The sequence below is a fragment of the Osmerus eperlanus genome, chromosome 12, assembly GCF_963692335.1.
Source record: "Osmerus eperlanus chromosome 12, fOsmEpe2.1, whole genome shotgun sequence".
NCBI classification, from domain to species: domain Eukaryota; kingdom Metazoa; phylum Chordata; class Actinopteri; order Osmeriformes; family Osmeridae; genus Osmerus; species Osmerus eperlanus.
The window spans coordinates 4403764-4418614 of NC_085029.1; the positions used below are offsets into that span (position 1 = coordinate 4403764).

The 14851-nt window shown below is 45.9% G+C and overlaps 1 protein-coding gene across 5 annotated transcripts in view; it reads left to right on the forward strand.

Annotated features, from left to right (window-relative positions):
* cpxm2 (carboxypeptidase X (M14 family), member 2) overlaps positions 1–14851 on the forward strand; it is a 216595-nt gene that overhangs the window by 121307 nt on the left and 80437 nt on the right. For all 5 annotated transcript variants that reach the window (XM_062474750.1, XM_062474747.1, XM_062474751.1 and 2 more), the window contains 2 exons: positions 10506–10803; positions 11178–11317. In XM_062474750.1, coding sequence (XP_062330734.1) covers positions 10506–10803; positions 11178–11317 — 438 coding nt within the window. The remainder of the gene's footprint in view (positions 1–10505; positions 10804–11177; positions 11318–14851) is intronic.

A 14851-nucleotide genomic window follows, 5' to 3' on the forward strand; every position in this document is an offset into this window, starting at 1 on the left:
CTGGAGTTGTTCGAGGAGGACGTCCCGGTTCCGGCTCCCCTGCTGCTCGACGTAGTTCCCGGCTCGCTGCTCGTCGGGACAACGACGGGTCTGCATTAGAGGCGGGGCTGCGCGCCGTGGGTGTCCTTCCAGCGCCCGGGTTGGGGCTTTCCCAGCTCCGCGCCCTGGTCGTCGGGGTGGACTGCGTGTCTCCTGTCCGAGTCCCGTCGCCCGAGGCTCCCCCCTCCGCCGCTGCTCAAGGTCGGAAGCGTACAAGGAAGTCGCGCCGTCCGGAGGTGCTGGATTCGGACGCTGGCACATCTGCCGGCCCTGCCGTCGCTCCTCTGCCTGTTCCCATTTCCGATCCTCCTGGGGAAGCCCTCTCTTGTACCCTTCTGGTCCTGGCATATTCCCTTCAGTCCATCGATGCCCGCCTGCGGTCTCTGGAGAACGCCGGGGCTTCCGCTCCCGTGGCTGCGCCGCTCCCCGCCTCGGTGCCCCTTGTGCCCATGGAGGAGCCACTGCACACCCTGGCTTCCGCAGTGGCTGTTCCTTCAGCAGGTAGGCCTTTACATCCCTTTGGGGGCTGACATCACCCCCCGCATGAGATCCCACATCCTGCAAGGCAGGAATATCAATTTAATTCGGCTGATCCTCCCCTCGCCTGAGTGTGACGCGAGCGTCTCCACCAGCGATCAATACAGCATGGTGCTCTGTTCTGCTGACCCCAGGTTGGCAAGGGACCTGTCAATTGGGGAGTTCCTAGTAGCTCGGCGTCGCTACGCGGAAGTATTCCAGTAAGAAACGTCTCATCCTGGACCTGTCTGCTCCGCGCTCCGGTCCGGTTAACGGGCTCATTCCCCTCGAGCCTTTCTCGCTTCACTATGCCACCGTGGACCACGCCATCAAGCTCATAAAGCTGGCAGGGCCCGGTGCCTGGCTTTCCAAAGCAGACATCACTGACGCGTTCAAGATCGTCCCCGTTCACCCGTCCCAGTGGCACTTGCTCGGGATGAAATGGGAGAATCGGTTTATTTCGCCGTGTGCCTACCATTCGGGAGCAGGAGCAGCCCCTCCATCTTCAACCGGGTTTCCGAGGCCCTTTGTTGGATCTTGTTAAATCAGGTCCCGGTCCCCGCGTTGCTCCACCTATTAGACGACTTTCTCTTGGTACTGTTGAAAAACCTGTTCCGCGGACTGGGCATTCCCCTTCTGACGAGAAAACTCTCGGGCCGGCCACTCGCCTCGAGTTTCTGGGCATCACGCCGGACACAGTAGAGATGAAGGCTTCCCTGCTGGTTGAGAAGCTCGATCGCTCGTGGCGTCTTCAGCTATGACTAAGCGGCAGCTGCTGTCTCTCCTCGGGCATTTCAATTTCGCCATGCGCGTTCATCTCCCGGTTGCTCGTTCTGGCGTCCTCCGTGTCTGGCTTGCTCGATCCAGTTTGCTTGGACGATGGTTGCCGGTCCGACTTATCGTTCTGGTTGCAGTTGCTCGAGGGCTGGAATGGCGTGTTGTTCTTTTATGACGACGTGGTGCGGTCTTCGGACTCTCTGCGTTTTTTCATGGACGCTGTGCCGTCCGTTGGTTTTGGGGGGTTCTATCAGGAGCAGTGGTTTGCCAGCCCTTGGCCCCACGACTACGCTGCACCCGGTACCTCTTCCACCCTGTACGAAATTTACCCCGTCGTGGTCGCTTGTTACCTGTGGGGCCAGTCGTGGCGTCGTAAGCGTATAGCTGTGTTGTGCGACAATCAGGCTGTGGTGAGCATCATAAACAAGGGGCGCTCTAACTGCCCACTCATCATGTAATTCATGAGACGCATCACATGGCTCTCCGTTAATCACAACTTCATCCTCACAGCACGTCACGTGCCGGGCCACGATAATGTTATTGTCACGGAGTGCACGGCGACGGTGCGCCGGTCTGCGTCACCGGAATTCTAATACGCACCGGTGAGACCCACATCACTCCCCAGGAGAGGCAACGCAGGATGAGGAGGGGATTGTGCCTGTACTGTGGGGAGGCGGGCCACTACAGATCCCAGTGTCAACTCCGGCCAATTAGAGGTGGGGAGTCTGCCGTGCCCTATGTGAGTACCTCTTTACAGAACTTACCTTCTGAATCATTCTCAATAACTGTCGAACTGAGGTGGGAACAGTCGTCATGTTCCGTGGTAGCCAGGATAGATTCTGGTGCCGCAGGGAGTTTTATTGATGTTAGGTTAGTTCAACCCTGAATATACCCACCACAGCCTGTGTACCGCCACTGTTGGTGAGCACTCTCGATGGTCAACCATTAGGTTCCGGACAGGTAACGGAGAGAACCAACATGCTCACCATGACGTGTGGTGGAACACATACAGAACACTTGTCTCTCTTTGTGATCAACGCACCAAGTCATCAACTCATTCTTGGGCTTCCCTGGTGTAGCACAGTCCACAGACAAAGCACGGTACCATCACACCTTCTCCTACCCCCGACAAGGAAAGGGTCTTCCCCTTTGTCCTTCTCCCAGAGGAGAAGCTTCAAAGCTTCTGACCCAGCATGGGGTCAGATACAGAGGCCACACGGCCCACAGTATCAGACAAAGGATTTACAAGGAAGAACTTTCTTATGTGGATTTACAAACATATTCTCAAGGACTACATGGCTCATGGACACTATTTCAATGACAGTAGTTGATGTGTTATAATGTGTGTTTTTCCCATTTACTTAGAACGTTGTTTAAGTGAGGTTTGATTATAACTTCCCTTCAAGTATAGTTAAGTCAGCCAATCTTGATATCAAAATTATTGTACCATACTAACAAAACCATTTACGAATGTTGTATTGTTATATTCTGAAGTTTTAGCATTCCATGGACAGTTGAAATAACGGAACTCAAAAGGTACAACTACTTCACACCTAGGCAGATCTCAGGACGACGCCCAGGTGGGGGGAAACTGACCAATGAAAGAGGTCACCTTCACGGGGACCCCCCCATTTCCTTTGGAGTATAAAACCCCCAAACGTACAATCACCCCCGCTTGTTCGTAGGATTAAACTGAAGTGCTCGCGACATTTCTAAACTATTCCTCTCAACCTGCAAATTCACTGAGCGCCCGGAACTTTGGCCAAAGATTCCGTTGTTCTATTTTCGTTGGACGATAACGAAACCATTGACTCTACCCTTCTTCAAACCGACAAAAGTAACTACGATTTGCAATATTTCTTACCTGTGACATATTGGCATGTTGTGATTGAATTGTTGATGTTGATTGTATTTTACAAATGAGTTAGCTAAGTCAGTTGCCCTTGCTCGTCCATTGTTACCACAAAGGCCTACCTGTCCCTCTCTACCCCTCTCTCACTCTCTCTGCCTCCCCCCTTTACACGCGCTCTACACAGCCATTGTGTTGCTCGCCCTCATTTGCATCCAGCCACTGTACTACTCCGACTAACCCATAACTTATCTGGTATTTGTTCATTATAATTACATTCTCCTAAATAAATCATTGTGTATAATATTCGCGTATCACTCACGTTATCTGATCTGCTCTACTTTCATAGAATTCACGACTTAAGATTAGACTGATTATTACGAAGGATATTATTTAAATATTATTCAATAAGGTTTCCTCTATCCCTTTAACAATAAGAGGTGGTGCCCTAAGAACTACATACTTTATTATTAAATTAAGTATTACTAATCTTAAACGAGCAAACCCCGCTACACTGGTTACGCAAACATGACCCCCTTCTATCGTGGTCGAGCCAGAGGGTGTTGTCATGGTCACCCACATGCACCAAGAGATGTGTTCCGATGCAGTGTAGCGTAACAGCACTTGCTAAACCCACGGCCCAGCTTCCTTCATCTGTGCCACCCCAATACCAAGATCTCGCAGAGGTCTTTAGCAGGGCCAAAGCTGCTGAGCTCCCTCCACATAGGTCTTGTGACTGTGCACTCGACTTGCTGACAGGAACCATGCCACCATATTCCCGTGTGTACCCTCTCTCCTTACCCGAGACTGCAGCCATGGAGGAGTACATTGAGGAGGCTACACGACAGGCGTTCATTAGGCCTTCCACCTCCCCCGCGTCCGCAGGGTTCTTCTTTGTGGAGAAGAAGGATGGCGGATTACGCCCCTGCATCGATTACAGGGGACTGAACGAGGTCACCGTAAAGTATCGCTATCCTTTGCCGTTGGTGCCGGCGGCCCTGGAACAGCTACGAGGAGCCCGGTGCTACACAAAATTAGATCTACACAGTGCCTACAACCTGATACGGATCCGGGAGGGCGACGAATGGAAGACTGCATTTTCCACCACTACTGGTCACTACGAGTATCTCGTCATGCCGTTTGGGTTGGCCAATGCCCCATCAGTCTTCCAAGCATTCGTGAATGAGGTTCTGCGTGACATGCTCCATCGGTTCGTTGTGGTTTACATCGATGACATCCTGGTCTTCTCTGCCAGCTTTGAGGAACACGTTGGTCACGTTCGGGCGGTGTTATCTCGGTTGTTGTCCCACCGTCTTTTTGTAAAGGCCGAGAAATGTGTTTTCCACCAGGATTCAGTGTCTTTCCTAGGGTATGTCTTGCGCCTCGATGGTGCGCAGATGGAGGAGGGCAAGGTGCAAGCTGTACTGGGGTGGCCCACTCCCAAGACGATCAAGGAGTTGTAGCGGTTCCTGGGGTTTGCTAATTTTTACAGGCGGTTCATCAGGAACTTTAGCACCGTTGCAGCACCCTTGACGGCCTTACTGAAGGGGGCGCCTCGACACCTGCTTTGGTCGGCTCAGGCAGGGAGGGCCTTTGGTGTCCTCAAGGAACGGTTCACCTCCGCACCCCTGTTGAAGCACCCTGATCCCACGTTGCCGTTCGTGGTGGAGGTGGACGCGTCCGAGGTGGGGGTAGGTGCCATCCTTTCCCAACGACAAGATAACACACCGAAGTTACATCCCTGCGTCTCTGCAGCAGCTGGGCCGCTGGTCTTCATCAGCGTACTCTTCATACATTCGTCCTGATTCTGCTGCCATCATCGAGGCCCAAAGATCACTACGGCCCTAACGGCTCTCGGTGAGCGCTTGCAAATAACTGGTGGTCGGTGTTGTTACCGTGTCTCTCGTTAAACCGTCTCGTGTTTACAGGCTCAATGCTTACGTTGCCTGCGGATACAGCGACTTGGTTTCTGTATGCAAACAGAGGGTGCCTGGTTCCTGCCTCTCTGGCTATCACAAGTCACGAGGGCATCGGTCCTCCAACCAACAAAGGCTCACGTGCACTCCAGCCGGCAAAGGCTGCTCACACACTCAAGGGCTTCGGCCCACTAGCCTACATAGGGTCATCCGTACGCGGGGACGTCGGTCCTCCAGCCAGTGCACAGGCTGTCACATAGACTCAAGGGCGTCTGCCCTCTAGCCTACATAGCTCACGTACACGTGGACTCTGTCCTCCAGCCGGCACAGGCTGTTCACATAGACTCAAGGGCGTCGGCCCTCTAGCCTACATAGGTCATGTACGCAGGGACGTCGGTCCTCCAGCCAGCACAGGCTGTCCACATAGACCCAGGGCGTCGGCCCTCTACCCGACCAAAGCCGCAAAGGCTATCACTTTCATTATTGAGGGCGTCGGGCCTCAGCCAGCCTAGGCCAACACCGACAGCATGAGGGGGTCGGCCCTCTAGCACATAACCCATTCATGCACTAGGGCATCGGCCTCTGGTCAGGAGGCTACGTCCTACAATCATTGCTTCTCTTTCCCCTGGGTTCTCGGTATAGGAACATGTCTACGGATCTGTCCGTAGCTTGCCATCTCCTGCAGGATCCGGCCCGGGTATGGATGCTTTTAGCCTAGGTCATTCTGTACACTCTCGTACTGATCGTGGTCGCTCCGATCGGTGCTGTGCACCCATGTCGGTCGCTCTCCGTGTTGTGTTTGTGTTGCTTATTCCCCAGAGGTTCATGGTTCCTTCCTGTTGGTGAGTATGTTTTGCTTTTTGTTCTGGTCTCTAACTTCCTACCCTTTTACTTTTGGGGATTCTTCTTCGGGCGTTGGGCAGGCGCCCATTGATCTATATAATTCCCCGTGGGGTTCAAGCTCCAAACATCATAGTACATTTATTATTCTGTAATAAACATCTTTCACTCATCCCAGGTCTCTCCTGATTGAAATATTAGCTGGTCTATGTGACTTAAATCAGGTGTTGAGTCGACAATCAAAGAAAAGTACTTGGCTTTCTGCAGCTGAAGAATTATTTCAGCTTGAACCCGCTGACCCATTAGACTTATGAATTCTTCGAAGATAGTGGAAGACAGATATGAGGTTGTCCCTCGGCCTTTATACCCATATTTTTTTAAATGTTCATCAAGAAAAGGGTCGAACTTGCTCAGTAATTCCAAGATTCCCAAGTAATTGTCATTGTGGACAGAGCATAATATTTCATTGTCTCCACGGAATGCAAGGCCACGTTCTGACAAAAACTTTATTACTGCCACAATTCTCCTCAGTACTTCTCGCCAGTAACTAGCCTCATCTCTGAATTGATCCAGCAGTAGGGATGGGCGATACCAATCATTTTCTTTTCGATCCGATACCAAGTACTTTCAAGACCAGTATCGTCGATATCAATACCAATACTTCTATGAAAATCTTTTATTTGAGTAATTTTATAATGCATTCTGAAAGCCATTGTTATTAATATTAAATAAACCGCAATAGGCATTACGTGTCTGTGTTGCCTCCTCTGCTAGCGTCAGCTGTACTTCGTTGTGCTCTTTAGGGTAACTTTTAGATGCTTGTCATGTTTGTGTTTTCTTTCAGTCATGACCGCAGCAATGCACTTGAATCTGCGCTGAGTGTGCTTTCACTGAGTGGGAGTGAGAGAGCGTGGCGCGCTGCCGCTGATGAACTCATGATAAGCACAGACACAGCGGAAGAAAAAATAGTTCCCATTGACTTTCCTATTTAAGTACTTTTCTATACTATGCGGCCTACAACTATTATAAAAATATTCTAAAATCACTTGTTTAAAAGAAATCCCAGGTAGGATCGATATTTCAAATTGAGAATCGATCCTTTTGATACAATGCCAGTATCGAAAATATCGATACTTAAGGATCGATCCGCCCATCCCTATCCAGCAGCGCCGCATCTATCCCTCACACCTGCGTGCGCGCAAGCCAAGTGAGCGTGGCATTTCAGTGCGACTGGCCTGCTTCATGCATCTCCACCCGGTCAACAGAATGCTTCAAATTGGAATAACCAGAATGAGTGAAACCGGATGATCCATCGCCAAATAGTTTACAAAAAACAATACACATTCCCAGTGAATGGGGAGTACACGAGCCATTCTCTTGGAACTTTTTCTCCATTTCGCAGTGTGCGGTTGAACAATGTTTTGCTTAGACATCGTTTCGTACTTTTGTACGTCCTTTCCGAAGCAGAAAAATCTGCATTTTTATTCTGACACAGTGTGGGTGCCATAACTCCTTTCCCGACCCAGTAGGACCGAACCTCCTCGTTAACTTTTCCCCAACATGCAACATCTCTAGATATTTCTGTCTCTGCCCCTGCCTCGGAATCAGCGTGACATAGGTCCTCTGGTTCATCTTTGCAAACTTGTGATTGTGAACTAGGACCTGGCTCTTCTCCATCACCATCAGTTGTGTCAGCAGAGATTGTACTGCTAAGGGCACTGGCAGCAGACTGGCTAGTCATCATGGCAGTTGGTTGGTCAGTGCTGGGAGAGGTAGCAGCAGCAGGCTGACTAGTCAGCGGATTAGTTGCAGCACTCCATATATTCGTTAATTTTGGAGTCTTCTTTAGTAATTCTGACATTCTCTCATGTTTTAGAGCTTGTAATTTTCTATTTTTGTCCCCACTCTTGTGCTTTCTTTGACTGGACATTTTCGCGCATTATTTTTGTTTTCACTCTGAATTTTTCTCTAGCTGTCTAGCACTATAATGGTAACGATAATGTTTCATTCTCAGGGGATTTATACTCAATAACAGTCAGATTTATTGTGCTTTGTAGATATAATGCTGCTACATCTAGCCAGCGCATCGGATTTCTTCATCATAAATTCTGAACAGTTTGACCCAAAATCACAAGATTGGACTCTTCTGATTCTTTGCAGCACACCAAGTCGTAAAATATTACACTTTCCCACGTCGGCCATTTTGGACATCGGCCATTTCAAATTTTGTCTTAAAATGACATATTTACTGAACGCATCGGCTTATCATTACAAAACTCTGTATACATATTTTGCACAATGCCATGAAGGTAATCAAAAGTATTGGGGTAGCGCCACCACGTTGCCCAAAAGTAGAATGCAATTTTTTTTTAAACGAATATTTTATAAAAAGTTTTGCTTTGCTTCTTTAGCTACTGAATTTCCATATCGAATGCTGCTTGGCCCTTTCATTGCTGCTTGTAGCTATATTTATTATTATTTTTCTTCTGCAACATTACTGCCAGTAACTCTCAAACTACTACACCAAAAATGCTATACTTCAGCACACTAATACTGTATACTTCTCATTACTCGGCCACCAACAATGACCCCAATCTGGCCATAGGGGGGTGCTACAGTACATGCCCAAGATCTACATGATCGCCCCTCAGCCCTGTATTTCCAAACTTGATGTACATGCCTTAATGGGGAACGAAAAAGCCTGTAAAGTGAAAAAAAAACATTTTACCTCATAAGAATCCTGTTAAATTTGCCTGAAAATGCCTAAACAACATACCCAAAGTAAATTGAAAGCTGTTCTTGAACCATTTGGAGTACATGCATGATTGTGGTCTCATTTCAAAGGTAACACTATGAGTTCTTCCACCGTTGTCAGGACCCCTGTAAGTCATTCTGGTTTTCGATTAATAGAAGCTTGAACACAATGAAATTGAAAGTTTTTATTTCCGCCTGGATTTTGTTTTGAAAACACATGCCTGAAGAGGCCTAGAGGTGGTAGGTATTAGCTAGAAGACACAATTGGACCACAGCATGAAGCCTTACCTAATTCAAGACAAAAGTCAAATATAATACCACAATATATTCATATTTGACACGTTTTTCTAAGAGTACATCCAGGCGTTTTCTAAAAGAGCTTTGTGGAGACTCCAAAAGGACCCTTGTAACCAAGGTCAAATACTTAGAATAAAAAGGTATTATTTTTCATAATTGTTAACTCTAATGAAAGGTGGTACTTAGAACTATCATATATTATAACTAAAACCCCCATTAGTATTGCTGAAACCCAAAAACTGAAGCATGAACACATTGGAGTGCGGGGGGGGGGGGGGAAGGACACACAGATTTTGGGAGCCACCTGGCTAGCTTTAGAAGGCTATGGACAGGGCATGGAAGCTCCTATTGGTGTCAATCGAAAGTTCAGAGTGCAGTGGCCATTTTGACATCAAGCTATCGTAAATATTCAAACCAGAATTATGATCAAATGAATGTGAGTGAAAGGACGCTTCAGTCGGCAAATGTAAAATGATGCAACAAGAAATCATGGCTATTTATGGAAGTAATACATTGTTTTGGACGAAATACTTTACATGGTTAGACAGTGTGGAGCTTTGGGAATGTAACCAGACCATTTTTGTTGGGATGTTTTGCATAACTGGACAACTCTGAGCCTTAATAGGTAAGAAGTCTATATTTTCTTTCACGTTGTTGACATGCTCGTGGTCGGACAAAGATGTTGATTGTACCTGCTGTTGCGACTTGATCTTGAAATGGATTATATCAATAGAATCACAATAATAGTAGCTTTCCAACAATATATGGCATGTGTAGCAGTCTAAATTATTATTTTGGTGGCGAGGCGATTTAGACAACTTAACAAGCTACAACCCGCCGGCGGGCCATTGGATCGCTATCTAAATGTTGTTATATACCTTACTTACGATTTACTTTCAAATGTGGTACACATTTTGTATGGGTAGTAAGCAATAAAATAAAACATTTATATATATTGGTGAATAGACAAATGTTGCAGCTTATTTCATGTGTCCATGAACCACTTGTATTTTAAATGTGCCACACAGAAAGAGTACACTATGTTGCCATGTCAGATGGCAACCTCATATCTCCAAAAACAACAAAAAGGAAAGATTTATGCTATGTTTATGATTTATTAAAATAATGCTTTACACATCTGGTTGTCTTAAAACAATATTCAATCACCAGTTCATATTAATTCTCAAAACTCATAATGGTTCGCAATCTTCAGGAGGAATCCACCATTGCTTCTTGCAGCGATATTGTCTAATTATGACTAAAAAATGCAAAGCTATGTAATTTTATGGTACTGAATCATATCCTCCTCCAGCACAGACTAGAATGTAATTTATTTTTAAGAAGTAGAAATTAATTGTTTGTGCCAGTTTGACATCTGTCCTCATCATTCTTTCAGCTGAATATACAATCCAATTGAATCATTTTTAGGGGGAAGCCAGAGATGATTTATGTGTGATGTTCTTGGTATTGAAATGATTGCTGGAAGACAATACATTGTCGCTTTCCCTCTGCCCCAGGTTGCTGTGGAGACACGGGCCCTGGTGGCATGGATGGAGAAGATATCCTTTGTGCTGGGGGGGAACCTCCAGGGGGGGGAGCTGGTGGTGACCTTCCCCTATGACAAGACACGCTCCCAGGGCGTCATCAGGGAGCAGACGCCCACTCCTGACGACCACGTCTTCCGCTGGCTGGCTTTCTCCTACGCTTCCACCCATCGCCTTATGACCGACGCCAGTCGCCGTGTCTGCCACTCTGAGGACTTTGCCAAAGAAGACAGCACCATCAATGGAGCATCCTGGCACACGGCAGCAGGGAGTTAGTGTCCATGACCACTGTGCACTTCTCTCCGCCTTCTCTCCTTGTAGTGGCTTATTGTTGGTGAAGACTCACCAATGGTGTTAGTTAGCAGAAGCCAGCTCAGCCTTGGCGCTTGACAATTTTACTGTTTTAATTCCCTTGCAAATATCTGCATATGCTAATCCCACTGTACTTCTAGCTACTTTTATAATTTTGTGTTTTGTTTATACCGTTGTAAAAGTATCCACAAACTATAAAAGGTAACATAATCCCAAAATACCAGGGATGCAGCAGTTCAGTAAGAGTCTGTGCTTTTTTTCAGTCTCTTCAAGAAAAAAATCCCATGCCTTAATTTTGAAAATGGCTGACATAAATTGCTCTCTGTTTGACAGGTATGAATGATTTCAGCTACTTGCACACCAATTGCTTTGAGTTGTCCATGTTCGTGGGCTGTGATAAATTCCCTCATGAAAGCGAGCTGCCCGAAGAGTGGGAAAACAACCGCGAGTCACTACTTGTCTTCATGGAGCAGGTACACAGAGGCAAGGGGCCACATGGCCCCATGACACTCACTCACGTACAAACACGCATCACACGCACACATAAACAAACTATGTAGCCTATTTTTATGCTAACAAGAACATCATAAACACGATTGTACGCATTATGTATGTAGATGGTGTGGTAGTTAAGAATAGAAGAAACTTAATTTATAATGAATTATTGTTTTTATGGGGCACCACCTTAATATTAACATAGATATTATATGTAAGAATCTGTTTTCTGATGGAATACACATTTTTTAGGAGTAGAGCAGACCATATACAATGATGGAACGTAGACTAGTTACGCGACATAAAATTTGACACAAAGGATTTATTGAGGAATGACCAGTACTGGGTAGGTTATGGGTTTAGTATGCAAAGCAGTACAACTTGAGTTTGAAGTGTCTTTTGTGCAGGTGAGAAAGGTAATTGGTCAGTTATCCAAGCTTGTCCCCTCCAATGTTCATGAATGGGTGTGAACTGGAGGACTTTATTCAGGATCCTCTCCTGACATTAAGGGTGCGTCCACACTAGCTTGGGTAAATACAAATACGCGTATTCGAAATGAAAACGATCTCCGTCCACACTAGCGTTTTCATATCATTTTCCAAATGTTTGCCGTCCACACTAACACGGGTACATGACAATCGTTGTCATGGTTACGCCACTCCTGCCCCTCCCTCCCGCCACGCTGCTCTGTTTACATGCGCGTGATCAGCTGAGACTGACACTTGTTTTGATGTAAAAAACAGTAATACAAAAAACAGTTACAGTAATACAATGGCTCAACCAAAATCAGCAGCAAAGGCGAGTTTCTTTTCATGGAAAAGAAAAGGTGGAATACCACGAAGCTGAAATCAACTAGGAGTAAGTACAGGCATGCGGTGGACTCCGGGAGAAGAAGTGGCCATGGACGAGTCGTACTTCTATTTTTTGAGATGTGCGAAAAAATATGGGGAGGATCTCCGGCAACAACAACACTTGTCTCTAGCCTGGAGATAAGTGACATTGTGGATCCCGATACCGCGGTAAGTTAAACCACTGATTATCATTTACATTAATTTCGATGATGAACTGTTGTCAGAATTGAATCATACGGAGACTCATACCTACCCATTTACTGATATAACCTAGATAGGGAAATATACACGAGGAATAAACTTTGTCCATAACAGTAACCAAAGACAATTTATTGATGAACACACACGGTTATATACATGTTGTACAATTGAGGGCATACTTATTCCATGTATGTTAACATGAAGCTGTTAAAAATCAGTTGACGTTACATTCTTAGTGCATCTATATGCTGCGGTTCCCGCTCTTTTTGCGTGAGCATTCATTTGTGTGCTGTATGTGCCACCAAGGCTGATATTTAGTTACAAATATTACGACCTAATTGGCCTACCGATTAACCTCTGACTGATGTTTTGTAGGAGAATGGCCCTTCTTCGCCTCCTGAGAGTCGAGAGGACCCTCCGGATGCAAATTTGCAGTGTCGCAGAGACAAGCTCACTGCTCATCTGTCAGCTCACAGATATGAAAGGCTAAAAAGAAGACTTCTCTATGAAGAGCAAGAAGTGTGGATTGCACAGGAGCAGATGTAAATGAAAAGGCAGCTGCTCCAGCGAATGGAGGACACCGAGTGGGAGTTTTCGGCCAACACGTCCAGACTAACAGGGACAGTAGAGAGGCTGACTAATTCAATTGTAGATGGCTTCGCGATGATGCAACAGTCCATGTTCCCACCTCAATATCCCCAGTACCACCAGAGGAGCAGCCATCCCTATGGGCACACCCCTGCAATGCCACCTGCCATGTCACCTGACCCATCTCCCAGCCCCTCCACCTCAGCACAATGAATGTCATGGATCCATATATTTGGTGAGTGCATGTCTGATTTGTTGCCCCTCTGACTCGTTGCACTCAGTGGGCCTACGGCTGATTTGCTGAGTTGGAGGCTGAAAGTCTCGCTCGTAGCTAACAGGTGCATTAACATTTGGTTGCGCGACTGCTACGTTGTTCAGCTCACAAATATAGCTCTTGCTCTTTTATTAAACAAACTACATGGCCTTATGTTATTTATCTTATTTACACAACGGCATGTCATTTCTGTCTCTACATGGTTGCCGTCGCCCCCCCCCGCCGTTCTTTCTGTTAATAAAATCAGTTAACCAAAGCACCCTTGGGAGTCAGGTGGCTGAGCGGTTAGGGAATTGGGCTAGTAATCAGAAGGTTGCTGGTTCGATTCCAGGTCGTGCAAAAATGACGTTGTGTCCTTGGGCAAGGCACTTCACCCTACTTGCCTCTGGGGAATGTCCCTATACTTACTGTAAGTCGCTCTGGATAAGAGCGTCTGTTAAATGACTAAATGTAAGTCTTCTCCTTAAGGTTTCCTTAAATGTTCCCTGAAGTTTTTAAGGTTTTCTCCTTATCTTGGTTGTATACTTAATGATTCCCTTAAAGTTTGTTAAAGCATTGCACGAAAGACCTTAGCAAACAAAGTAAGGAAGAAAACTTAAGGTACCTCTGACTTGTTCTTTACCGCAACATGGCTGAGTTTATGGAGATGAATTAACCCCATCCCACACCTATAGCACTCTGTTAGGCTACTGTGCTTCAGTCTAAACATGTAGGCTATTTATAATAATAAAACTTTATTTATATATAGCACATTTCATACAAGAATTGCAGTTCAATGTGCTTTACATAAAATCAATAAAAACAATAATATAAGTGATAAAAGTAATAGAAATAAATAAAAAAATTAAAATGTAACACAAAAACACGTATAAGCCGCAGTCTTTGTGGTGTCTCAAGTCCGTTTTAGACTCGAGCTGCCTTTTCAGTTTCCAAAACATATAACAATCCAGACTAGCCACAATCTATCTGCGGTCTCTCGAAAACGTCTTAGACTCGAGCTGCTTTTGCAGTTTCCAAAACATATAACAACCCAGACTAGCCGCAATCTATCTGCGGTCTCTCGAATCCGTCTTGGACTCGAGTTGCCTTTGCAGTTTCCAAAACATATAACAAACCAGACTAGCCGCAATCTATCTGCGGTCTCTCGAATCCGTCTTGGACTCGAGTTGCCTTTGCAGTTTCCAAAACATATAACAAACCAGACTAGCCGCAATCTATCTGCGGTCTCTCGAATACAAAAAAACTATAATAAAACAATAAAAAAAAATAACTATAAAATTCGTTAAATGCTTTGGTAAAAAGATAACAATGTAGCTAGGTCCTTGTCTGTTTATGTGAGGAAAAGGACCTTAAAGTAAATTCTGAAGGTAACAGGGAGCCAGTGTAAAGTAGCTAGGACAGGACTAATGTGTTCTCTCATTTTAGTTTTGGTTAATAATCTAGCTGCAGAATTTTGAATGCGCTGTAGTCTTTCAGTGGTTTTCTTGGGAAGACCAGCGAAAAGTGTGTTCAAGTAGTCCACCTGGCTGTATATAAAAGCATGAATTACCTTCTCTGCATCATTTTGTTTTATGAATGGTCGTACCTTCGCTATATTC